The 26,987-nt window shown below is 45.8% G+C and overlaps 1 protein-coding gene across 2 annotated transcripts in view; it reads right to left on the bottom strand.

The window, feature by feature from the left end:
* The window catches only part of TMEM9B (TMEM9 domain family member B), a 41,425-nt gene extending 15,635 nt beyond the window's left edge, over positions 1 to 25,790 (bottom strand). The window contains exons 1-3 of one of the 2 annotated variants that reach the window (XM_030201018.1): positions 25,637 to 25,790; positions 13,694 to 13,785; positions 3,943 to 4,051 (exon numbers count right to left, since the gene is read on the bottom strand). In XM_030201018.1, coding sequence (XP_030056878.1) covers positions 3,943 to 4,026 — 84 coding nt within the window. In that variant the 5' untranslated portion in view covers positions 4,027 to 4,051; positions 13,694 to 13,785; positions 25,637 to 25,790. Of the gene's footprint in view, positions 1 to 3,942; positions 4,052 to 13,693; positions 13,786 to 25,344 lie in introns of both variants that reach the window. The other variant, XM_030201017.1, reaches the window with a different exon arrangement.
* Positions 25,791 to 26,987: the final 1,197 nt, after the last annotated feature.

The raw sequence follows: 26,987 nt of genomic DNA, 5'->3' as shown, positions 1-26,987 counted from the left end.
TCCTTTCAATAGTCAAAGTCAAATCCCTTTCAATGAAATCTGCAAGCAGTCCTGAAATCTTACCAACTGATGGAGGAGTTTTAAGCCACCATCAGCAGTCATCCCCTGTACAATCATGGAACAGCTGAGGTGAAAATGTAATCCAGGGTGTCTTGCATGTTGTCTTTTAGGTCAAATCTGTTTTTAAGTTGCAATAGATTTCATGAGCAAAGAATTGCAGCTACTATATTAATTCACTTGGATATATAGAAATAAAGATCAATGAACATGTTGCATTGAGTTGAACCAATAAAAAGATCATCTACTTCTGTGACTAGTTGTCAAGAGCTAAACTCCCTTTAGCAGGTCAGCAAAGAATCAGCGCAATTGAATGGTACTACTTAAACCCACCATAACTGAATTGTTTTTTTCAGTGAGTTAGTGAAGGAAACACAGCTTTCAAATCCTAGTCACAGATATACTGCCCTTATACCTCAGCCAGACAAAACCAGACTATTGGCCTAATCCCAGAGATTACCCATTAAGAGCTATAACCAAGGAAAAAGTAATGCTTTCACCTTCTTATTGAACAGGCACAGTTATTGAAAAAGCCCTGGCTCTCACCTGAGCTCTGCTCACCTCCTTAATAGAGAATTTGAAGAGTACCTTCCCTACAACAAACTACGAGAGGAATTGCATCAGGCCAAGTTTTCAAATAAAGAGGATTACTATTTATCAATACCTAAAGCACAGAAGACAAGCTCTTAAGATCAATATGAGAATCAATTAGATGCGAATGTAAACCACACAATATCCCATTCACAAAAGGCCACCTAGAAAACCCAGCACCATTCTGATAGCCACAGTTTAAACTACTTACAACTCATGTACAAGTCTGAGGGAGGCATGCACATAGAGCCTGCAGCAGTCCAAATGCGCGAAACAGTAATGTATCAATCACTATTTCAAAAGAATTTAAGTCCAAAAAATGACAAAGTATTTTCAACGACTTTAACTTAAGAAAAGTGGTATGAATAACTTGAAAAATACAACTCTGCATTCAGCCTTACACCTAAATTTTTCACAAAAGGCAGAAAAGAAACCCATTGGCGGATGATACTAAGAGATCGAGGTACGACTCCAAAACCTTATTCCCAAGCACTCAGAAATCAGTTTATTTTTAGAACAGCCAAACCACAACTGCTGATAGACCAGATATGAAATGTCAGCTAGCGAATCCTAAATCTTCATTTATGGGGACAATAATTTGACTGAGCTAATGAGTCAAACTCCCCAATAGCTGCGGTAAAATATTAAATAAGGGAAATGATGAAGAACCCTTTGGGAACACAGTCTCTTCACTGGAGCAGAAAAGAAAAACCCTTATGATACACAAAAAGTGACGTTTGACAAAAAGGATGCAATTCACTTTAATACTGGACCATTTAATCTAATCATCTTGCATCTCTCTATCAGAAAAGAGTGGTCCTCCAAATCAAATGCTGATGAAATGTTCAAAAGGACAAGAACCTGCTCCTCTCAATCTGGCATAACACATGATGACTTTGAGGCATATTTTCAAAGCACTTAGCCTCCCAAAGTTCCATAGAAACCTATGGAACTTAGCCTCCCAAAGTGCTTTGAAAATATGCCTCTTTGTATTATGTTCAGTCCAGAAAGCTATCTTGCAATAATCTAGTTTCTCAGTGATTTCCAAGAGAGATGATAGAGTAGACACCTACATGCTTATTGACCTTTATTTCTGCTAGATTTCATGACAATGCTAAAGGTGTCTGAGGCCAAACATTCCAGCTGAATAGTTCAAATGTACTGAATGAATACTGGAATGATACTAGGACATTATCTAGTACTTTAACAATGGGTATTTGCAATTTGTTGAAAGCATAGCACTTCCAGGTTACCCAAAGCTGTCCTGGGGACCCTACAGACAGTCGGGTTTTCAGGATACCCACAATGAATACGCACGCATGAGATAAATCTGTATATGAAAATTTAATCACATGCATATTCATTTTAGATATCCTGAAAACCTGACTGGTAATGGGTTCTCCAGGACAGGTTTGGGGAGTTCTGCATATTTATTAGATATGTTGCCAAATCAAAGTGTTGCTCATTATATTTCCTTCAGACTGATAAATCTGAAAAACCAAAGCAAGAAATTGTAGGCATTTAGAGCATATTGTAGTGGATAGGTAGAGCTAAAGAACAGTATACTAGAATAATAAGCAGTTGCAGGATGAAAATAAGGGGAACAAACAGAATATATAAAGAGTTCTGAGCAACAGTGTTCAGACACATCTCATCTACTAAAAAGGACAATTTGATTTTTCTGCTCTGCAGCAGTATTTCCTACAAACAGTTTCTGCTATATACCCTGAATATCTGGGTAACTGCTTGCCAACAAATTCCTTTCAATGCATAAGGGGTGTACCTGTTCATTTAGATATAAAAATGGTTAAAAAATAATCTGAAGGCTAGTCACGTTAGACAAGCATAATGATCAATTTATAAAATGTCAAAAAGAAAGTAAACCAAAGCTCTTAAGGTAACTCCTTCCAACCAGTTTTGGAATGGAGGGAAATAGTTCCTAAAAATAAACTCTTATGTAGTGTTTTCCTGAGGCTACACAATAGAAAATCCTCAATAAAACATGGATGTGGAAATGCGAAGGTCGGTTTAACACCATCTAATTTGCCTGACCAATCAGACCTTGCCCTAGCCATGCCAACTACAATCGTCCATGTAATGACAACCTTTCGGTTAAAGAACATGCACTTCAGCTGCCTTGAAACTTAACAAGAGCACACCTGTAAACTGGCCAGCCATCACAGATAAACACAGAAGAGCATTCCCACTTAAGGGTTTCAAGAGTCTCCTTTGCAGCACTACTGATCCAAGTAGGAGCCAGGAATATCACACAAGCACCTTATACACTTTTAAAGTAGCTATAAAGGAAGCAACAAGACTCAGAAGGATTTCCGGATCTGATATCAGACAATAAGAAAGTACCGTCTGACATCAATCGCTGAAACAATCCTAAGTGCTAGGACATTTTCCCTCTCTAGTAACAATGTGACGAGCACAGATCTCTGAAGGAGAAAAAGGGATTGTAGAGCTTATTAGTTGGTATAGATGGTCAGACTGGATAAGCCATATGTGGCCATCTCTGGGAAAAGGCGACTAAAGTCAAAGCCCACCTCTTCAATGTTGCTTTCGGCACCTAACCTTTATACCTTTCAGGAAATCTAGACTGCCCGAATTTGACTGCCCCTACTTGACTGATTGTACATTTGTCCATTAGATTGTAAGCTTTTTGAGCAGGGACTGTCCTTCTATGTTAAATTGTACAGCGCTGCGTAACCCTAGTAGCGCTTTAGAAATGTTAAATAGTAGTAGTAGTAAACCAAAAGTGAGATTTTAATGCATTCTGTTACAGCAATCTGTAATAACAGACCTAATCCCATCCTTTTATGTGAAAATAAAGTTATAGAAGTTCCAACATGTAACTTTTGCAGACTGTTTATGGACCCATGATATTTATTTTTGAATTTGCTCACACCTTTTTCAGTAGTAGCTCAAGGTGAGTTACGTTCAGGTACATTGGGTATTTCCTTGTCCCTGGAGGGCTCACAATCTAAATTTGTATCTGAGGCAATGGAGGAAGTGATTTCCCAAGGAGTAGTAGTGGGATTTGAACTGGGCACCTCTGGATGTCAAGACTTGTGCTCTAATCACTAGGCCATTCCTCCACTCAGCCACTCTCAACATTTTGCATCTGGTACTTTAGCCACCTTTTCCCAGAGACAGTCACTTATGATCTTCATCTGCCATCATTTTCCCATATTTCTATGTTACTGAACAGACAGGACACACAAGCCAATGCCTTGGCCTACTGAGAGTTGTAAAATATCAGTACTATTCAACAGATACTGAAGATGTTACCTGAATTGTGAAAGAGCTTCTTTCCTCGTATTTGCATTCACACCGTAGGCAGTAAGCTTCAACATCAGCACCAGGCACCGGCATTGGATAGACAACATGAAGGCAGTCACTAGGGAGACAGAGTTGAAAGAATACTGTATCAGATCTACTTAGTTCTGTAGTGCAGGCTGAATCAGAAGAGAAATCCTTCTCTTACCACATCTACATTTTTTTTAAACATTTCTTTCCATGTAGGATTTCAGAGAATGTAAGAAAAAAACACAGCACTGCATCTGTATATATACACTGAATGTTGAGTTTTTCCCCAGGTCTAAGTCACTAATCTCTCTCTTACCTACATTTATGTACAAATGTTAGGCACCTCTGCTTAAATGTGTTTCAATGAGAACTTAAGGGGGTCTTTTACTAAGCAGCAGTAAGCCCAATGCAGGCTTACCGTTCGCTAAATCGGAAGTACCGCCGGGCTACCGCAGCTGAAAACTTTTCTATTTACAAAATATGGTTGCCAAGTAGTTTTAGCTTTATAATTGTAAATTCCCAAATTGTCTTTAGTGTTTTGTTATCCACATTGAACTGAAAAGGTTTTGCAAAATACAAGATTGTTGTGTAATGTAATGTAAAAAAAAAAAAGGTAATAGATTAAAAGAACATGGAATTTGAACCAAATGAAACACTGGATTAAAATCTTCCATCAACTGACCCACCTCTAGATTATATGTTATTAAACACATCAGATAAGGCTAGCCAGTGATGGAACATCCCAGGTTCGATTCCTGGATCAGGCATCCTTCACAGCCTTCCAAGGGGAAGAGGAGTCATCGGTATCACTAACAGTGACATACAATGAATAGATTCAAAGTCCATGATACAGAGTTTTGGCAGGAGCCCTGGTGTATGGCTCCTGATCCGAAGACCACTACTGAAGTGGCCAGGTTAGAAGCCATGAAAGAGGATATTATTAAAATGGGGAGCAAATCTCCAAGTAGTTATGAATTAAAGCTCATACACCATAATCAACGCACCAATTCTGAGCGAGCCGAAAGAGGAGAAAGCAGAAACTACTGCGCCAAAAAAAGATCAAAACGCTCATCCAGAGACAGTGAAGCTTAAAAACTGCTGAATTGGCAGAGTAAACGCAAAGCCTGCAAACAAAGAAATATGTTACTATCTATGAGTGCAGAGTGAAGCACTCCTCCCAATCTTAGCTGAAAAGCTTTTATGTCATTTTCTATTGACATCTATTTGCTATACTGCCACTATAGCCAATTGGCATTACCTGACACAGCAATGCTCTCTGGCTTGCTGTCCATGTGTGACTTATACCAGACCACCCTCTCAAAATCCAACTTGTACCTAGTTACTGGTGTTGGCATAAACACCACAGCCTCTGGACTGCTTTTGGGGGCTATGCCATCAGTGCAGTAAGTAAAGAAAGTACCATGGTGGACACGTGAGGTGAACAGACCCAGAGAAAACCTGGAAAAGAGACCAATACAGGTGGCAAAAACTAGTACTAAGTACGAACGCTCCTCAGAAACAACTAACCAACAAAACAGAATCTGCGAGATGCTGCGATCTCTATAGAGGAAAGAGCAATTCTGATAAAAGTCACTGAACACCAGGTATGGTCAGTTTACTACATTCATACTTTACTAGTTCTCATGCCTCAGGTCATCAACCTCTTAAGAGTATAGAGTGAGTGCACACCCCACACTTATCTACTCAATGTGAAGATCTTCAGCAAAGTTCAATTACTAACACAATAAAAAGCATAATTGCTGGCTAAATATGAATATTGGGGGAAAAACAATCAAATCTAAGAATGTCACATGTAAAAACATTTAGAATCTGTCATAAAGAACCAGTGAAACATCTGTTTGAGTGGAAATGTAACAGACCTTAAAGAGAAATAACAAACTAGAATAGGTTCAAAAGAGATATGTGGCCTCAGATTACACAACATCACCACCTAGTGACAGGAAAAGGGAAACATATGGAAAAACCCTCCCTGTGAGCTACTCAAATTTCTGGGTAAAAGAAAAGTGGCATTTACAATAAAAGTGATGCTGTATCCAGAACTTAATAAAAGAGGCAAAGAAAAATTAACGGATGGTGTTAAATCAGATCTTCCCCACTACAACCCATTGTGGTAACAATGGGTGACCTGAGAGGGGAATGAGCTTCACCACAATTCAGCCAACAGTGCAAGATACAGAAAAAGCTAAGTGAAACTTTATTAATGCAAATCTGGAGATCTATTTTTCTCCAGATATCTGGCAGTGGTAGTGCATTCACTTTGGGGAATGTGTACTCACCTAATATGGAGCAAAGAGCACTGAGAGAATTTTAATTTCACACTTACTCCAAATGAGTTATCCAGAGCAGGACTGACAGCTTCTCTTTAAAACTGCATTGCTAAACTGAAGGAGGTAAAGGGCCTCTGTGGCTTAATTGATACTTGGAGGTTCTAGCACCCTAAAGATTGCAAAAATACTCTCTACTCTGTACGCATAGCTTATACTCTAGAAAAGGTAGGCCTCTTAGTCATAAAAGTATCCTATGGTCAGACCATGCCCCAGTCTGGATGGGAAAATTAGGTTCTTACCTTGGTAATTTTCTTTCCTTTAGTCACAGCAGATGAATCCATTACGAATGGGTTGTGTCCACCTACCAGCAGGGGGAGATAGAGAACACTGAAAACCATAGTGCCTCTAGGACGGCTAGCTCCATCTGCCTCTCAGTATTTTGAAGCTTCCAAAGCTTCAAAGTTCCCAAAGAGGGAACATGTCTGCAGGAAAAACTGAACACAAAACAGAGTCAATCAGGGAGGGATCATGGATTCATCTGCTGTGACTAAAGGAAAGAAAATTACCAAGGTAAGAACCTAATTTTCCCTTCCTTGTCATCAGCAGCAGATGAATCCATTACAAATGGGATGTATCAAAGCAATCCCTAGATAGGGTGGGAACAAGCCACAACATGAGCAAGCACTTGTGCTCCAAAAAGCGCGTCCCTCCCGGCAGCCAAATCCAGCCTGTAATGACGAGCAAAGGAGAGCTTAGAAGCCCAAGTAGCAGCACTACATATCTCTTGAAGAGAGAGTGCTCCCGTTTCAGCCCAAGAGGAAGAGATTGCTCTTGTGGAATGTGCTTTAAAGGCGTCAGGCGGAGGCCGGCCAGATAGCAGATATGCAGAAAAAATAGCTTCCTTAAGCCAACGAGCTAAAGTGGCTTTAGACGCTGGAGACCCTCTGCGAGGACCTGACAACAATACAAAAATGTGATCAGAGGTCCTGAAGGCATTAGACATCTGCAGATACTGCAAGAGCCCTGCACACATCCAGAAAGTGCAACTGCCCAAAGGATTCCGGAAACTCCTCCCTAGTAAAGGAGGGCAGATAAATAGGCTGGTTTAGGTGAAACGCTGAAACCACCTTAGGCAAGAAGGAAGGCACCGTACATACCGTTACTCCTGACTCTGAGAACTGCAGAAATGGGTCTCGGCAAGACAGCGCCTGGAGCTCAGACACCCATCTCGCCGATGTAATGGCCACCAAAAAGATTGTCTTTAGAGTCACATCCTTCTCCGAAGCTCGCCTCAGCGGCTCGAAGGGCAAACACTGAAGAGCTTTTAATACTAGCCCCAGGTTCCAAGCAGGACACGGAGCCCGCACGGGAGGACGGAGCTGCAGCACCCCTCTAAGAAACCGTGCAATGTCCGGGTGCGCAGCCAGGGAGAGGCCAGCAACCTTCCCCCGAAAACATGCCAAGGCTGCCACTTGAACATGCAGGGAACTGTAGGCCAAGCCTTTTTGTACACCATCTTGCAAAAAAAAAATCAAGAATCGGCGAGACAGAAGCCCGCATAGGCGTGATCGCTTTATAAACACACCAAGCCTCAAACTGGCGCCAGATCCGAGCATAGGCAACGGAAGTGGAACGCTTGTGGCCCTGCAAAAGAGTGGAGATGACCTTGTTAGAATAGCCCTTGTCCCTCAATTGCGCCCTCTCAATAGCCATGCCGTAGGACCAAAGCTGCATGGATCCTCCATGGTCACCGGGCCTTGCGTCAACGGGTTCAGTACCAGAGGCAAGGGAAGGGGAGCCTCCACCAGCATCCGCCGGAGGTCCGCATACCACGGCTGCCTGGGCCAACCCGGGGCAATGAGGATCACCACTCCTTGATGCAGCCGAATTCGCAGGAGTCGTCGCCCTATTAAGGGCCAAGGAGGGAACACATACAGAAGGCCCGGGGGCCAGGGTTGAGCCAAGGCATCCAACCCCGCCGAGCGCGGATCCCTCCGTCTGCTGAAAAAGGACGGGACTTTGGTATTTGTGCTTGAGGCCATAAGATCCGCTAGGGGCATTCCCTATTTGGCACAGATCTGAAGGAACACTTCATCTGCCAGTTCCAACTCCGCAGGGTCCATGTGATACCTGCTTAGAAAATCGGCTTGCACGTTGCTCTGACCTGCTATGTGAGCTGCTGACAGAAGCTGCAGATGTAGCTTGGCCCAGTGGCATATCTGAGCGGCGCCTTGTCGATTTATGTAAGCCACTGCTGTCGTGTTGTCCGACAGAACTCTGACAGCCAGTCGCTCCAGAGTCTTGCGGAAGGCCAGAAAAGCCTGAAATATCGCTCTCAGTTCCAAGCGACTGATGGACCACCCCATTTCCTCGGGTGTCCACAGACCCTGGGCATAGCTTCCCTAGCAATGTGCTCCCCAGCCCTTCAGGCTGGCATCCGTTACCACCAGGCACCAATCGGGAAGCGCTAGCGGCATTCCTCGCTGCAGCATGCTGTCTGAGAGCCACCACTCCATACTGAGCCGGGCCGCAGGGAGCCACGCGAGTCTGCGTTGATAATCCTGGGTCACAGGAGAACATCGTTGAAGCAGGGCAATCTGCAGAGGTCTCATGTGCGCTCTTGCCCATGGCACCACTTCCAAGGTGGCCGTCATTGACCCCAACAGCTGGACAAAGTCCCAAGCTCGTGGGCGAGGCATCCTCAGGAGCAGACAGACCTGATTCTGAAGCTTGCACCGCCTTTGGTCGGGTAGAAAGACAAACCCCGAGGCTGTGTCAAACCAGACCCCCAAATGTTCTAGAGATTGAGAGGGGGTCAGGTGACTTTTGGGTATATTGACGAGCCAGCTCAGAGATTGCAGTACTGAGACCACTCTGGCTGTTACATGACGACTCTCTTCTTCCGAGTCCGCTCTGATGAGTCAGTCGTCTAGGTACGGGTGAACCCGGATACCCTCTCGCCTGAGAAAAGCAGCTACTACCACCATTACCTTGTAAAAGGTTCGAGGAGCTATAGCGAGGCCAAAAGGCAAGGCCCGAAACTGGAAATGTTTTCCCAACACAGCAAACCGGAGGAACCGTTGGTGCGGGGGCCATATAGGAATGTGCAAGTAAGCTTCTTTTAGGTCCAGAGACATGAGGAATTCTCCTGGCTGTACCGCCACAATGACGGAGCGCAGGGTTTCCATGTGAAAATGCCGCACTCTTAAGAGACTGGTTGACTTTCTTTAAGTCGAGAATGGGCCAAAAAGACCCGCCTTTTCGCGGCACCACAAAATAAATGGAGTAACGACCGCAGCCGTGATCGGCGGGAGGCACGGGAATCACCGCTCCAAGGTGCAACAAGACTTGCAAGGTCTCCTCTACCGCCGCCCATTTGACGGCAGTGCCGCATCGGGGCTCCACAAATACGTCTCTCACCGGGTCCAGTACCCACTGATCTGAGGTAATCTTGGTCCACTCCTCGAGAAAGAGGGAAAGGCATCCTTCTACAGCTGTAAAGGAGGAATAGACCAGCGTCCCATCATTGTGGAGGACGGCCCCGAACTCCTGGCCTTGAGCCTGCCGCTGCGGAACGTTTGTCCGAGCGAAAGAAGTTCCTCTGCTGAAAGCAGGCACGTTGAGTAAACCCAGCAGAGCGCCCCGGGTGATACTTTCTAGCTTCATGGAAGCGAGGTCTGCAGAAAGAGGGCACCACTTGACCCTTGGAAGAAGGCCGCGGCCTATCCTCAGGTAACCGCTGGGGTTTAGTATCCCTCAGGTCTTTAACAATCTTCTCCAACTCTTCTCCAAATAACAGAAGGCCCCGAAAGGGCAACTTCACCAGCCTTTGCTTAGAGGCCATGTCAGCCACCCAATGCTTTAGCCATAGAAGGCGGCGGGCGGACACCACCACAGACATCTGTTTAGCCGAAGCTCTGACCAGATCATAGAGGGCATCAGCTAAAAATGACAAGGCCGACTCCATTCGCAGTGCAACCTCCGCGAGCGACTCCGCACCATCCGCGGGCTGTTCCTCTGCCTGTTGTAACCAAGAGAGGCAGGCTCGAGCAGCATAAGAACAGATGCCCTTAAGGCTAGACCCGAAATCTCAAAGGACCGTTTTAACGCTGATTCCAGCCGCCAGTCCTGAATATCCTTCAGGGCGACCCCTCCCTCTACTGGGATGGTGGTCTTTTTTGTCACTGCCGTGACTAAGGCATCCACTTTACGCATCCCAAAACGGGCCAAGTGCTCCTCACTCAGAGGGTAAAGATGCCCCATCGCCCTGGCCACTTTCAAGGGCCCCTCGGGGGTCAGCCCATTGAGCAGAAATAAGCTCTTGGATGGAGTCATGCAAAGGAAAGGCACGAGCAGGCTTCTTAGTACTCGCCATCCTCGGATTACCAGAGGTGGCCTCGCCTTGAACAGGGTCATCAATAAAGAGGGCCTGTAAGGCATCAGAGGTAAGTGCTGGTAGCTCATCGCGGTGGAAAATCCGGACTGCAGTGGGATCATCCAGATCCAGTGGCAAACCGGCACCTTCCTCTGGCTCTTCAGACCATGAAGGCCTGCCAGATCCCTCAGAGTCCCCACAGTCCGACCCACTGGGGGGAGGGGGGTGCGCCACTCTCCGACGGGGCATCCACTTCTGATATCAGCCCCGGGCCATCATCCGTCGGAGGGGGACCAGGTAGCAGCGCAGTGTCAGACACCTGTGGCAGAGCTCTTTTCAGCATGAAGGCTTTATGTAAAATAAGCACAAACTCGGGGGAGAAAAACTCACCCTGACCTCCCGTCTCCAAATTAGGAGCCACGGGGAACGGTGCCCCTCTGGTTGCCTTGGCCCGAGGCACCCCTCTGCTCTCAGACTCCTCCGCAACCGCGGGGGGTCGAGCCCTGCAGCTCTTCCAAGATGGCGCCTGCTGCCAGCTCCGAGCGGGAAGAATCATCGCTCGCCATGCTCGTACTGGCTCTACCGTCTAAACAGCACTTTTTACAGAAACCCCGCTGCTGATCTGCGCTTGCCACAACGGGAAGAGTGCTTAACTCCCTCAGCAGCCATTGCCGAAAAACGGCGGAATAAAATTCAAAATGGTGGCTTCGCGCCCAAATCACCCCGATCGGGACGCTGCCCGCGGGCCCTCCCCGGAGGAGCTCAGTACCGCTCTTACCGCCAAGGGCCAAGGACCGAGTCTACGAGCTCCGGTCACGCTGCACAGTCAGGAAAAGCCTCAGAAATAGCAGCGCTGAAAAGCGCGTTTGTTTTTTTTTTTTAAACGCTGTGAGGAAAGTTGTTGGAAACAGCTACAGAGGCACTCCAGAGGCAGAAGAGGGAGGGTAAGGCAGGGAAAGGGCGAACCTATGTACTTTTAAAGTGGGCTCCACTTAGCCACAACACCCCTGCTACAACTGGCAAAAGCACAGGAGCCACCCCAGGCAGAATCTTGAAGGAGCTGAATAAGCTGCGTCCAACCCTGCTGGGAGATAGAGAAATACTGAGAGGCAGCTGGAGCTAGCCGTCCTAGAGGCACTATGGTTTTCAGTGTTCTCTGTCTCCCCCTGCTGGTAGGTGGACACAATCCATTCGTAATTGATCTGCTGCTGATGACAAGGAAACACTTACCATATTTAATATTTAATCAATTTTTACATACCTTACATATAAAATGCTGCGTATTATACAAAATACACACAATTTATATCATACAACATAAAATCAGAATGAAATTCAATAAAATCCAACAGAATAAACTCAAAGCAAATTAACAAAACTGAAATAAAACATCTTTAAGAAATATATGTGATCTTAATCAGGAAATAATTTCTTAAACATGTAATTTTTCAAATTTCATTTTCAATTTTATTTTAAATCAGTGTATGACCTTAATTTAATAGGTAAATTATTCCACAAATGAGGGCCAGCTATAGACCAGGTACAATTCCTTGTTACAGATAGCTCTGCATGCTATCTGAAGGAGCTGAAAGAAGACAACCTTGATTTTGGACTCGTAAAGACCTGGAAGCACTATATTCACTCCAGGGAAACAACAAAGGAATTGAAATATCTGTCACAATTGTATATAAAAAAAAAATCAACAATAGAACCTTAAATTGAATTTGTGCTAGTACTAGAAACCAGTGTAAAGGTTTTAACACAGAAGTAATATGGTCACCTATTGAAGATTTTGACAAGATACATCACACAGCGTTAACTGTAGAGCTTTTAAGAGTAGAGACAGACAGACCTAAATAATGGTTGTTCATAGAAATAACCAGCTACTGCAAGACTGCGTGGCCATGATCTTAAGAAAGAAAAGATTGTAGCCTATTCAGAAACTGAAGTTTAAAAAATGACATTTTCTTTACATTTGTCTAATGAGGTTTGAAAGAGTTCCCATGTTATTCCCAGATAGTGAACATCAGAGCAAAGTAGAAGAACCTTAATGCCTATGGTGATGTCAGAAGGCAGGTTAATCACTTGTCCAGTAATCACTAAGATTTGCATTTGGAATGGTTAAGTTCCAGGCCATTCTCACCCAACTAGCTGGAAATTAAAGCAATCATTGCTGAAAACTGATCATACATAATGCTGATATTATAACAGAAACATAATCCATGATGTAATCTGCATATTATGTGAAAACGTTAAATCGAACAAAACTGAGAGGTTTTTATTGTTATTTCATGTGTATGATGACCGGCGTGAACTTCCAATGCTTTGGTTGATGTGCTTAACTTACAATCTTGACTTGTTGTCTGCTTCACTGCTTCTTACCACTATCCTTGTTGAAAAAAAAATTGTAAGCCTAACTTCAATATACAGCTACAGCCTTTCTGGACTTTTATTATGAACAACATGGCCAATGAAAGTGATCCTTGAGGAACCCTGTGTGACAGTGAAAACCAACCGGATTATCAGTACCACATTTTACTGCTTGCAGTCTGTTACTTAAAAATTAACAAAACCATTGCAAGATAGCATCTCTTAAGCCCAATTAAAGTGGTTTACATACTATATACAAGTATTTATTTTGTACCTGAGGCAATGGAGCGTTAAGTGACTTGCCTAGAGTCACAAGGAGCTGCAGTGGGAATAAAACCCAGTTCCCCAAGATCAAAGTCTGTTGCACTAACCACTAGGCTACTCCTCCACATTATCGTCATCTCAGCTGATTTGAAGATATTTGTTGCACTCTCTTTAAATACTATTTATATAAACTAGCTTCTTTTGTAGTAAATGATGACTTAACAAAACATACTTAAACATAAAACCAAAATCCCATAAAGTTAAATGCAATCCCCCATCATTTAGAAGTTTCCTTTATTTAAGAGTCTGTATTTATATATTTTAGCACTACACACCCGGCCTACCATACAACTTCTGGCTTTTCTATGTTAGTGAAACTGATCTGTCTATCTTTCAGCAAGCTTTTAGTAAATACTACACAGGCCCAAGAACTTACCAATCTTTCTGTGATATGTTTTTGTTGTAAATGAAGCCGGCATGATCTTTATAAGGTGGACAAATGCATTTACAGCGGACATCCTGCAAATTCTATAAAAAGGAAACAAACTTAATGAATACTATTCACATCAACAGTCAAAAAGTAAAATTTGGATATATCCGTTACATTACACAGTGCTCTCACTTCTTAAGATGGGGTGTTCAAAGACAGTGTAAAACTCTTACAAAAGGAAAGAAACACAGCACATACTGTTTGCATCAATATGTCAAGTCTCGGTAGAAGAATTCTGTGTAATTACGCTGTTCAGAATTTGTATCAAATTCCCCTTGGTAAAATTTAGCTTTCTCAATGCAGAATTCTCAAAGAGCTGGCTTGCATGAATGCAGCAATATAGAGAGTCAGCTCAGCAAGCTAGTGGAAAGAGAAGTAGCCAGTGTATCTGCATGAAAAGTGAGATGATACAAGAGGATGATGAACCAGAATGTGAGCTGCAGAGTACTCAAACCAGGACTGTACTGAGCTGCAATCAGAAACTGTGAAACATGCCTCCTGGTGCCCCGCCCACTGCACCACACCCAGAAGAGGATTAACAATGGACAGGGAACCATTTTAGTGCCCCTGCCTCTCTTGTTCCCATGTGTAGCCACACCACTTGCACAGCCCTTGGAATGACCCTGGATCAAATGCTGGCACGATTCTCATGAGACTCTGAGCACAGTACAGGATTATAGGCACTGTGCAGCTCACCCTGAGCACCAGGTGGTATAAGAAGACGACAATGGGTCAGTGCCTGCAGCAGGGGGTCTGGACAGATTCCTGAAGGAAAAGTCCATTGATCGTTATTAAGGTAAAATTATGTATCATACCTGATAATTTTCTTTCCCTTCATCATAGCCGATCAATCCACAGACTGGCGGGTTGTGTCCATCTACCAGCAGGTGGAGATAGAGAGCAATCTTTTGCCTCCCTATATGTGGTCATGTGCTGCCGGAAATTCCCCAGTATGTCGATATCAAAGCTCCATCCGCAGGACTCAGCACTTAGAGAATTACACCCACAAAGGGACACTCTGCCCAGCTCACCACCGCCAAAGCGGGGGAGGGGAAATATTCCAGCGCACCACCGCCGGGGCGGTGGGCGGGAAACCACACCCGCCAACGCGGGGGGAACTGGCTTATCCTGCTACCGCAACCGCGGGAGGAGCTGGCTTACCCTAACACCGCCGAAGCGGGAGGGATACAAAGCTACCCTACAGCCGCACGAAGCGGGAGGGAGCGCCGGCATAATTTAGTTATCAATCCAGCCACCGCCGAAACGGGAGGAGAGGAAGCAGCAGCTCACTGTAACACAAAATCGTCTCAACTCGAAGAGACTTCAATTGGAAGAACTTGAACACGAAGTCCTTGTGAACAGGAAATGAAGACTGAACTTGAACCTGAAATATAACCAGAACACAAACAATACAGATATCTGGGAGGGGCTATGGATTGATCGGCTATGATTAAGGGAAAGAAAATTATCAGGTATGATACATAATTTTACCTTCCCTATCATCAAGCCGATCAATCCATAGACTGGTGGGATGTACAGAAGCAGTACTCACCCAGGGCGGGACATGGAAATCCCAGAACGCAACACTGAAGCCCCAAACTGGGCCTTGGCCCGAGCAGCCACATCCAAGAGGTAATGTCGTGAGAAGGTATGAGCCAACGACCAAGTAGCCGCTCTGCAAATCTCTTCCAAGGAGACAGATCTGGACTCCGCCATCGAGGCTGCTTGTGCTCTAGTAGTGTGCCTTCAGCTGAATAGGCGGAATCTTCCCTGCCGCCACATAAGCTGCTGCGATCGTCTCCTTGACCCAACGTGCCACTGAAGGCTTAGATGCCTACAGATCCTTACGAGGGCCTGCGAACAGCACGAACAGGTGATCCGACTTCCGGAAATCATTGGTCACTTCCAAGTATCTGATGATGACCCGTCTAACATTCACGTATTTGAGCGCAGGGTACTCCTCTGGGTAATCCTCCCTACGAAAGGAGGGTAGGTAAAGCTGCTAATTCACATGGAATCAAGAAACAATCTTGGGCAGGAAGGAGGGCACTGGGTGAATCGATACTCCTGCCTCAGTGAATCGCAGGAACGGCTCTCTACACGAGAGAGCCTGGAGCTCAGAAACTCTTCAGGCTGATGTGATAGCCACCAGGAAGCCCGCTTTCAGCGTCAGGTCCTTCAGCGATGCCCTTGGCAAAGGCTCGAAGGGCGGCTTCTGCAAGGTCCGTAGTACCAGATTGAGATTCCACGTAGGCACTATCGAGGGCAGAGGGGGGCGCAGGTGATTAACTCCTTTGAGAAAGCGTACCACATCTGGCTGTGAAGCCAGGGAAGCCCCCTTCAGGCGACTCCTGAAGCAAGCTAGAGCCGCCACCTGGACTTTCAGTGAACTGAACGACAGGCCTTTCTCCAGCCCCTCTTGTAGGAACGCCAACACTGAAGAAATTGGAGCAGTGAAGGGCGATACAGAGCCTGCCTCACACCACGACGCAAAGGTACCCTAAACCCTGGCGTAAGTGGTAGAAGTAGAGCGTTTCCTCGCTCTCAGCATAGTGGCAATTACCTTGTTTGAGAAACCCTTCTTCCTCAGCCGCTTCCGCTCAAGAGCCAGGCCGTAAGACCAAAGGGGGAGGGATCCTCCATCACCACGGGACCCTGATGTAAGAGGCCCTGCTCCGCTGGCAGCCGCAGAGGGCCGCCCCCGAGAGTCTGACTAAGTCCACATACCAGGGACGTCTGGGCCAATCCGGACCCACCAGGATCACCTGGCCCGGATGCTTTGCCACCCGGCCTAGCACCCTGCCCATCATGGGCCAGGGCGGGAGCACGTAGAGAAGCTCCTGTGCCGGCAACTGCTGGAGAAGAGCATCGACTCCCAGAGATCGATGGTCCCGTCCTCTGCTGAAAAAACACGGCACTTGGCAATTGGCCGAGGACACCATCAGATCCAGGCTCAGCCGGCCCCCAGCGTTTCGTGATGTCCAAGAACGCCCGAGCAGACAGTTGCCACTCTCCAGGATCCAAGGTATGGCGACTGAGAAAGTCCGCCTTGACATTCATGACTCCCGCAATGTGGGCCGCCGACAGCTGTTCCAGATTCGCTTCCGCCCACAGGCATAGCTTCATGGCCTCCTTGGCTAGAGGGGGGCTCCTGGTACCTCCCTGGCGATTGACATAGGCCACAGCCGTGGCATTGTCCGACAGGACCCGTACAGGCCTCAGCACCAGTACCGGGAGAAACACTAGAAGCGCCAACCGAATGGCTCGGAGTTCCAGGAGGTTGATGGACCATTTTGTCTCTGCAGGAGACCAGAGCCCCTGCGCTGTCCGTCCCAGGCAGTGGGCTCCCCAGCCCATCAAGCAGGCGTCCGTTGTGACGACAACCCACTCCGGGGTCGTAAGAAGCATTCCTGCGGACAGCTTGCCTGGCCTCAGCCACCAGCTCAGCGCCTTTCGCACCGCTGGATCCAAAGGAAGGCGTACGGCGTAATCCTCCGAGACTGGAGTCCACCACCGCAGAAGAGAGTGCTGTAATGGTCTCATATGAGCCCTGGCCCAGGGCACTACCTCCATCATGGCCGTCATGGAGCCCAACAGCTGCACATAATCCCAAGCCCGAAGAGAAGAGGAGGCTAGGAACTGGTCCACCTGGGTCCTAAGCTTGATGCTCCGGTTGTCCGGCAGGAACACTCTGTCCACTTGGGTGTCGAATCGAACTCCCAGATACTCCAGGGACTGAGTCTGGCGCAGCTGGCTTTTCTCCCAGTTGATGACCCATCCCAGGGAGCTCAGAAGAGCAATGACCCTGTCTGTAGCTCTCCCACACTCCGCATAGGAAGGGGCTAGGATCAGCCAGTCGTCCAGATAGGGATGGACTTGCACTCCCTCCTTGCGGAGGTAGGCCGCAATGACCACCATTACTTTGGAGAAGGTCCGCGAAGCCGTAGCCAACCCGAACGGGAGGCCTCTGAACTGGAAGTGTCGGCCCAGCACTGCAAAGCGCAGAAAGCGCTGATGAGGCGGCCAGATGGGAATATGTAGGTAAGCTTCCTTGATGTCCAGGGAGGCCAGGAATTCTCCTTTTTTCACCGCAGCTATTACGGAGCGGAGGGTCTCCATCCAGAAGTGTCGAACTTTCAAGGCCCGATTGACTCCCTTGAGGTCGAGAATAGGCCGAGCAGAGCCTTCTTTCTTTGGCTCCACAAAGTAAATGGAGTAGCGCCCCTTGCCAAGCTGATCTACTGGCACTGGGACCACCGCACCCAGGCGGATCAAGTTGTTCAAAGTCTGCTGCACAGCAGCTGCTTTGACCTGAGACTTGCAAGGAGAGTTTACAAACCCGTCTCTTAGGGGTCGGCAGAACTCTAGCTTGTAGCCGTCTCTGATGACTTCCAGAACCCAAGCGTCTGAAGTTACCCTGGTCCACTCGCCCAGAAACGAGGACAACTTTCCTCCTATCTGCACTGGGCCATGGACCAGGTCCCCGTCATTGGGTACGCGACCCTGGGGGCGGGCCGGAGGACGAACCTCCTGGACGGCGGTCCCTACGAAAGGAATGCTGCTTGGGGGAGAAGTTCCGTTTGAAGGAAGCGGAGGCAGAGGAGGCCGACTTGCCCGGGCGATACCGACGGGCTTCCTGGAATCGGCCCTTAGAGGAACCAGGACGGGCACTGCCGGCCCGAGTCCTGACCTCCGGCAACCTCTTGCCCTTGGACGTGCCCAGCTCCGTCATGATCTTGTCCAGCTCGTCCCCAAAGAGCAGCTTGCCTTTAAAGGGCAGCTTGGGTAGCGAGATTTAGAGGCATGGTCAGCAGACCAGTGCTTAAGCCAGAGCCACCGCCGCGCAGAGATTGTCTGAGCCATACCCTTGGCCGAGGCTCTCAAAACATCATACAACAAGTCTGCCAAGTAGGCCAAACCCGACTCCAGGGTCGGCCATTCCGCCCTCCAGGAAGGGTCCGAGGGGGAAGCCTGCTGCAAAACAGTCAGACATGCCCTAGCCACGTAGGAGCCGCAAACCGAGGCTTGCAACGACTTTAAGGCCGCCTCCATTCTCCTGTCCTGGGCGTCCTTCAGGACAGTGCCACCTTCCACCGGCAGCACCATTTTCTTAGTCACGGCAGTGATTAAGGAATCTACCGTGGGCCAGACAAAGGCTTCCCAATCCCCCTCAGGTAAGGGGTACAGACGGGACATAGCCCTGGCTACTTTCAGGCTCGCCGCAGGGGCATCCCATTGCGCTGAAATTAAGGTCTGCATGGCTTCATGAACGTGGAAGGTTCTAGGCGGGCGCTTCGTTTCCAGCATAATGGCGGAGCCAGTAGAGGCTGAGAGAGAGCCTTCCTCCGGAAAGGCAATCTTCAAAATGCTCATGGCCTGCACAAGCAGGTTGGGCAAATCCTCTGAGCGAAAAAGCCGCGCTGCAGAAGGGTCGTCCGCTCCATCCGAGCGAGGATCAGTCTCTTCCATAGATTCCGCTAAGGATCTCTGGGAGAACTCAGACATGCTGCAGTCATCCACATCAGAGGAGACCGAGTCCCCCGAGGGTGAAAGATCCTCCAGAGGACGCTTAAGCATAGAGGCCTCATCACCCCGATCAGAGAGGTGAGCAGGGGCAGTGTTCTGCATAAGAAAGGCCTGATGCAGCAGCAAAATTAACTCAGGGGAGAAACCCCCCAGTCTGTGCATTTCTGCAGCCTGTGCCGCGGACCTAGAGGCGCCCTCCATCTGCGCTCCCAGTAGCGGGGGAGAGGCGTGTTGCGCGTCCAAAATGGCGTCCGGCGCAAAACTCCGAGAAGGAGCTGCGCGGGAAGAAGGGCGTTTTAATTTTGCTGACTTATTATTGTCGCTCGATTTAAGGGCGACCAAGCTGTTAACGTCTCACATCTCGAGGGCGGCCCAAGAAGCCGACCGAGCCGCGTAGCCGGTTACGACCGGGAGGGCGGCCAGCGGGGGATGGGCGCCTAAGGCGGGAAAGGCCGCCGCGCCGGAGGAAAAACCGGTGAACTCTCCCGGCTCCGAAAGAGCGACTCTACCTTCGAGCCCCCGCTTCCCCACTAGGCGCGCGAACGCGTTCCGGGGAGCGTCTTTTCGCGCCCTTGCCATCCGAGGCCATAGCCACGTGGAGACCGTTCGGGGAACCCCCTGCCCGCTAGTAACAGATAAAAATTACCTGCTTCTTGCTCCGAGCAGCGACGACATGTTCCAGTGAGCAGCTGCAAATGGACGTCCTTTTTGAACGTTTAAAAAAAAAATTTTTTTTTTGTTTTTAACGGAGCCAGCGGGAGGGGGGAGAAAAGGAGGGACCTGGCACCACCAGGTTTGCACTTGCTCACGAAGAGCCCTCAACCCCAGGTACTCAACAAAACCTAAACAATTAGGCTTGGAGACCTAGCCAGAGCTGGTGCTGTGTGACCACACACCTGCTGAGAACATACTGGGGAATTTCCGGCAGCACATGACCACATATAGGGAGGCAAAAGATTGCTCTCTATCTCCACCTGCTGGTAGATGGACACAATCCTCCAGTCTATGGATTGATCGGCTTGATGATAGGGAAATTTGGGGATTTTGCCAGATTCTTGGGGCATGGATTGGCCGCTGTTGGAGACGGAGTGCTGGGCTTGATGAACCTTTGGTCTTTTCCCAGCGTGGCAGTGCTTATGTACTTATGTGCAGATTTTATTTAGTGTAGAAATTTTAAAATTGTGCAGAATTCCCCTAGAAATATGTGTTTATGTTATTTTATGTTATTATGGTTCGATATAACACCTTTTAAATGAAAATCTAAGATAAAAATTCCAGTATCACAAAATCTAGAAAAGAACTACAAATCATAAAAGAAAGGTAAAAGATTTCATAACTGCCATTGCTGATTCAAAGGCATAACACATAGGGCTGCAGTCTGCCCCGTGACATTATCCCCTTGAGAAGGTCTTAGTAAAAAGACAGGTCTTCAGAGAGAACCTAACTGAGGAACATTCTGGAGATAATTCTATACGAAAGAAACAAAAACCAGAGTACCAGGTACATGCTATTCTATACAATGGCCTAATTTAAAGGGACCATATAGATTAAGTGTGGGGATTAAATCAATAAGCAATCTTCATATTATCCCAAACACTAAAGATCAAATCATTTTTAGTACTCTCACAGTGTACCCATTAGTAATTCCTTTAAATTTTAGTAGGCGGGGATCTTCAGAATTTATAACAGCAAAACCATCTAAAAGAACACTTTTCAGTTTGAAACGATGGAGCTGTTCACCTCGTCATAGATCAACCCGTTTACTCCTATTTTCTTATTTTTTTATTTTCAATCATTTCTTGAATAAGTTTCTTCTTAAATACTTCTTAAATACTTTTAAATCTTTTTCCAAAAAAGATAGAATATTGTAACTTAACTTTGAAGAGACTTTAAGCAGCTGTGTATCTCCAATTTAAACCTCTGCCGACTTGGCCAGGTTTCGAAGGTCTTCTTCAGGGAAGAGGTTTACTAGAAAATAAAATGCATAAAATCCCGCCAACCACAGATAGCTCTTCCTATGAGCTAACTCACTGTAATATACCATGTTAAACTTCACTTCTTCATATAAACAAAATGGCTGCAGCGTCTTCATTAGCCCCAGCAATTTAAATAAACCACAGCTGATTGAAATTCACCGCTTTTGATAGGCTCATGTCATCCTTGTCATCACCAATCAAATTAGTGACCACCAGTCTATTTCGGAATTCAATCCATCCGGGTGTAACGCATGGAGTTGAAAACTCCACCTTTGCTCTTTATAGTTATACTGGATCACTATAAAGAGCAAAGGTGGATTTTTCAACTCCATGCGTTATACCCAGATGGATTGAATTCCGAAATAGACTGGTGGTCACTAATTTGATTGGTGATGACAAGGATGACATGAGCCTATCAAAAGCGGTGAATTTCAATCAGCTGTGGTTTATTTAAATTGCTGGGGCTAATGAAGACGCCGCAGCCATTTTGTTTATACAAAGAAGTGAAGTTTAACATGGTATATCATAGGAGGAGCTATCTGTGGTTGGCGGGATTTTATGCATTTTTTTTTTATATACTGTTTTCTTTTTCTAGTAAACCTCTTCCCTGAAGAAGACCTTTGAAACCTGACCAAGTCGGCAGAGGTTTAAATTGGAGATATACAGCTGCTTAAAGTCTCTTCAAAGTTAAGTTACAATATTCTATCTTTTCCCTATCATCAAGTCGATCAATCCATAGACTGGAGGATTGTGTCCATCTACCCCCTTTTACTTTTCAAATAATTTCATTTATTTATTTATTAGGATTTATTTACCACCTTTTTGAAGGAATTGGCAGCGTACAGCATGAATATGTCAAACATAAGCAACAGACAAATTACAGCAGTAAAAATATTCAAATAACAATACAAAGTATAGCATAGTATACTAACAGTGTCAACACATAATAAAACATTTTTATTTATTTATTTATAAGCTTTTATTTACAATCAAGTATCAATACTTGTACAGAAAAGTAACCTGGTTCCAAATGATCAAACATATATTCATTAAGGAAAGTAATTATTTCACCAGATAATACTCAAGTTCACAATAAAGATTCAAAATGTTACTCATATGGATATTAAGTTAATTTTCCAAAAGGAAAAAAGATTTAAGGAATTTGTTAAGTCTGAATACCCAAAAAATTCCAGTTATTACTAACAAAAGAGCTATTTTATTAAATCCCCCCCCATGGAAAAAAAAACAAATTTTCAATCCAAGGAAAATTTTCTCCCTATTCTGAAAGAATAGTCTCACTAACCAGTTCTTATCCGGGGTTAAAGCCACAGTTGCAGTTAAGGTCGACGGTGTTACCTGTTCACTATCAGAAGCTTCCAATATCGCTGAAACATCTACTACTACTACTATTTAGCATTTCTATAGCGCTACAAGGCGTATGCAGCGCTGCACAAACATAGAAGAAAGACAGTCCCTGCTCAAAGAGCTTACAATCTAATAGACAAAAAATAAATAAAGTAAGCAAATCAAATCAATTAATGTGAACGGGAAGGAAGAGAGGAGGGTAGGTGGAGGCGAGTGGTTACAAGTGATTACGAGTCAAAAGCAATGTTAAAGAGGTGGGCTTTCAGTCTAGATTTAAAGGTGGCCAAGGATGGGGCAAGACGTAGGGGCTCAGGAAGTTTATTCCAGGCGTAGGGTGCAGCGAGACAGAAGGCGCGAAGTCTGGAGTTGGCAGTAGTGGAGAAGGGAACAGATAAGAAGGATTTATCCATGGAGCGGAGTGCACGGGAAGGGGTGTAGGGAAGGACGAGTATGGAGAGAAACTGGGGAGCAGCAGAGTGAATACATTTATAGGTTAGTAGAAGAAGTTTGAACAGGATGCGAAAACGGATAGGGAGCCAGTAAAGGGTCTTGAGGAGAGGGGTAGTATGAGTAAAGCGACCCTGGCGGAAGATGAGACGGGCAGCAGAGTTTTGAACCGACTGGAGAGGGGAGATCTATTTACTAAGCTGTGTTAGCTGTTTAATATGACAGTGCATACTGTATTTTTAGCCAGGTTAAACAGCTAACAAAGGTCCTTTTACTAAGCTGCAGTAAAAATTGGCCTTAGCACATGGGGAAAGCCCTCTGTAAGGGCGCGCTAAGTCCATTTTTACTACAGCCATATTTATTTTCCATTAATGGCCATGTGTGAATGTTGCCATTAGTGTATGGTCATTTTCAAAAATTATCATGTAAGCACTTACCAATACCTATTTTGTAGATGGTGAGGGGCTCACCATCTACACAATCCCAAATGGCGTTTTCTATGGGGCCTTTTTATTAAGCTGTGGCACTAACGTATACCTACTGCAGCAAAAATGGCCTAACGTAGGACGCGCTAAAACATTCCACGTTAGTTTTGCTATGTACATATGCTAACCCTATGCTAGTTTTTTTGTATTTCTTGAGGGGGCGTGTCAGGGGTGGAGAGTGGGTGTTCCTGCACTAACCAGTCAGCATGTTGTAACGCAGATGTGCTAACTGGTTTGTGCAGGAACACCCACTCTCCACCCTTGGCACGTCCCCTCAAAAAAAAAAAAAAACCTAGCAAAAGCTTAGCATATGTAGTCCTCAGAACAGAGCTGGGAATGCTCCCACCAGGTAACTGAGTTACTAAGTGTTACTTTTGACTGTTACAGCATGATAACTGAATAATCAGTGCACACTTTAACAGGGGCTTGTCATCATAGCCCACTAAGATGTATGGCAAAGAGGGTCAACAAGTTGTAGGCAACACATTTCTAGTGAACAATGATGAGGATATTTGCAGATGTGAAAATTCTACAAATATAATTGAAATATATTGGATGGAATTGGGATTACACTTACTGTAGAAAGGAGCTGCACTGTACATTAGTATTGGAGGGGTTAAGGTGATAATGCCTTTGTATCACTCCATGGTGTGACCACACCTCAAATATTGTGTTCAATTCTGGTCACCGCATCTCAAAAAAGATATTGTGGAACTAGAAATGGTACAGAGAAGGGCGACAAAAATGATAAAGGGGATGGGACTACTTCCTTATGGGGAAAGGCTAAAGCGGCTAGGGCTCTTCAGCTTGGAGAAAAGATGGCTGAAGGATGATATAATAGCTATCTATAAAATGAGTGGAGTGGAACAGGTAGATGTGAATCACTTGTTTACTCTTTCCAAAAATACTAGGACTAGGGGGCATGCAATGAAGCTACAAAGTAGTAAATTTAAAATGAATCTGAGAAAATATGTCTTCACTCAACATGTAATTAAACTCTGGAATTCCTTACCAGATAAGGTAGTAAAAGCAGTTAGCTTAGTGGGGTTTAAGCTTCCTAAAGGAGAAGTCCATAGTCCATTATTAAAATGGATTTGGGGAAAATCCACTCTTGATTTCTAGAATAAGCAGCATAAAATGTATTGTACTGTTTTGGGATCTTGCCAGGTACTTATGACCTGGATTAGCCACTTTTGGAAACAGGATGCTGGGCTTGGTGGACCTTTGGTCTGTCCCAGTATGGCAATGCTTATGTAATGGGATAAAGTTGTGTGTTATTAGTTGGAGATGAACATGAATTGGGATGAGGCTGAAGTGAGAAAAGGGTGGGGATGAGGGACAGCTACCCATTTACCCAGTTCTGGGATAGTTAATTAAGATCAGTTCTGGATTTATGACAACTCTGTCAGGGTGAATTATAGGGCCTGAAGCACCAATTTCAATGGTTAAGATCTGTAACTACAAATTATGCAATGCATAGGGTAGTATTTTCCAACACAGGACTACTACTACTACTACTTGACTAGCAGAAGTGTCCACAGCTGTCAAGTTATTCAGTTCCAGGAGGGAGATTTTAAGCAAGTCCTGGAGTTCTGACAACCTCATCCTGATGCATTATGGAAGTGAAACCCATATGGTGCAATCAGGGACCACAACTGCCACACTGCTTTGGGACCTAAGTGAAAAAAAAACCCCAGTACTGGCCAAAAAGTCTCCCAGGGTAACTTGGCAGCTCTGGATGTCCCTATTAGAAAACGGTAAATTGAAATTCCTGAAATAAAACGAACGGACTGCTCACCTTCTCGCCCTGGGACACTGGCACTGTGAGGAACAGCAGCAGGCAGGGGAACAACACCGAGGCGGCCCGCACACACTCTCCAACCCAGGCTGCCATTTGACGCCTCAGCGAAACCACATGAGCTGTCCAGAGTGAATCCTCTCCCGTTATCCTAAAACAGCCGAGACGAAGCTCGTCAACTCGTCCGCTTCCCTTCCCTGAGAAAGAAGCGCAGCAAGCTCTCCTCTCCAAGCTGACCACGAGCTGCTCCCCGTAAACCAAGGGGAAGGGAGGGAATAAAGACGACACTCACCCTCCCTGCTGAACGTGTTAAACGGACCGCGAAGGTCGAAACCACTTTCCGTGTCCCGCGGTGTCGTGCTACTCGCTTGACAATCCGGCTACTTCCGGTTCCTGAGAGTACTTCGGCGCCGGCGGGGAGAAGGGACGTGTGGGGGCGGGGTCGAGAGAGAAGAGGCCGGGCGGGGGCGTGGCCTGGGCGTTGTTGGCACAAGTAGGATGCTGGAGCAGGGAGCGAGGTGCAGGGTGTCAGGGGCGGGGTCTGAGTTTGGGCGGGTTTTATGCCAGATTGGGTGGGAAAAAAATTTTCCACCTGGCAACACTGGCGAGGTGCTGTTTATGGTACCCGAGCGTCGTAGGAGCTCTAGGCTGTGTGATCCTGTTGAATAGGTATATAGGAAAGGGATTAGTTCTACGACTGAATTTATCCATTTTGTTAAATTTTTAGTAATAGAAAATATATGTCAGAACGAAAAAACAAACAAACTAATCTGTCATTCCTGTTCAAAGTAGCAAAAAGAGAGGGTCCAAAAATGCAAATACAACCCAGAAAAAAAGCAGAAAAGGGCCTCTTCAGAAATGGAACAATCAAGAATCCTTTAATCAAGAGACCGACACTGCCGTGTTTCAGCGCTCGTGCACCTGCATCAGGGGTCTAACAAACAAAAATCAAAACATAATATGAATAGAACATAAATGATGTGCTTAAACGAAATTACAGATATAAAGACTTTAAAAATTATGATCCGATTTGTAACTGTGTGTGTGTGTGTGTGTGTTTAATCTATTTCCTTTGAACAGGAATCACATTTCAAAAACAGAAAATGGTGCCATTATTTCTCGTTCAAAATGAACCCAGTGAATTTGGTTTGACTGATCATGAAACTCCTTCAAGGCCTTAAGCAGGCTACCCTATGATATTGTCTCAGATTGGGCAATCCTACCCCTCCCTGCAGCAAGGACTTCATCAACCATCACTTACTAATTCTAGGCCTCTTCCCCTTCCATAAAAAGGGGACCTGGGAAAAGAAATTGGCAACTGCAAAAAGAAACATAAATTTGGGTGTTAAAAATAAGGCCTCCATTTTATCTGCATTTATTTTAAATTCTGAATGCTCAGCACACCTATTTAATTTCTCTAATAAGGGTGGCAAATAAAAGCGTATTGTCTGCATATAACAGAATCTTATAGTCCTCCCTCCCCCAACTACTATAGTATCACTGCAGTCAAGGGTTCTATGATGAGGGCGAACATAGAGGAGACATTGGGCAACCCTGTTGCATCCCCGTCTGATGCCCAAATTCTTCAGAGTGAATGACATTTACAGTGATCTTGCTGCTAGGTTTAAGATATAATAGCCTGT

The sequence above is a fragment of the Microcaecilia unicolor genome, chromosome 4 (assembly GCF_901765095.1).
Source record: "Microcaecilia unicolor chromosome 4, aMicUni1.1, whole genome shotgun sequence".
In the NCBI taxonomy this organism is placed as follows: Eukaryota; Metazoa; Chordata; class Amphibia; order Gymnophiona; family Siphonopidae; genus Microcaecilia; species Microcaecilia unicolor.
Note: the sequence above shows the minus strand (reverse complement) of the source record. Positions and strands in the feature narration are given on the sequence as shown.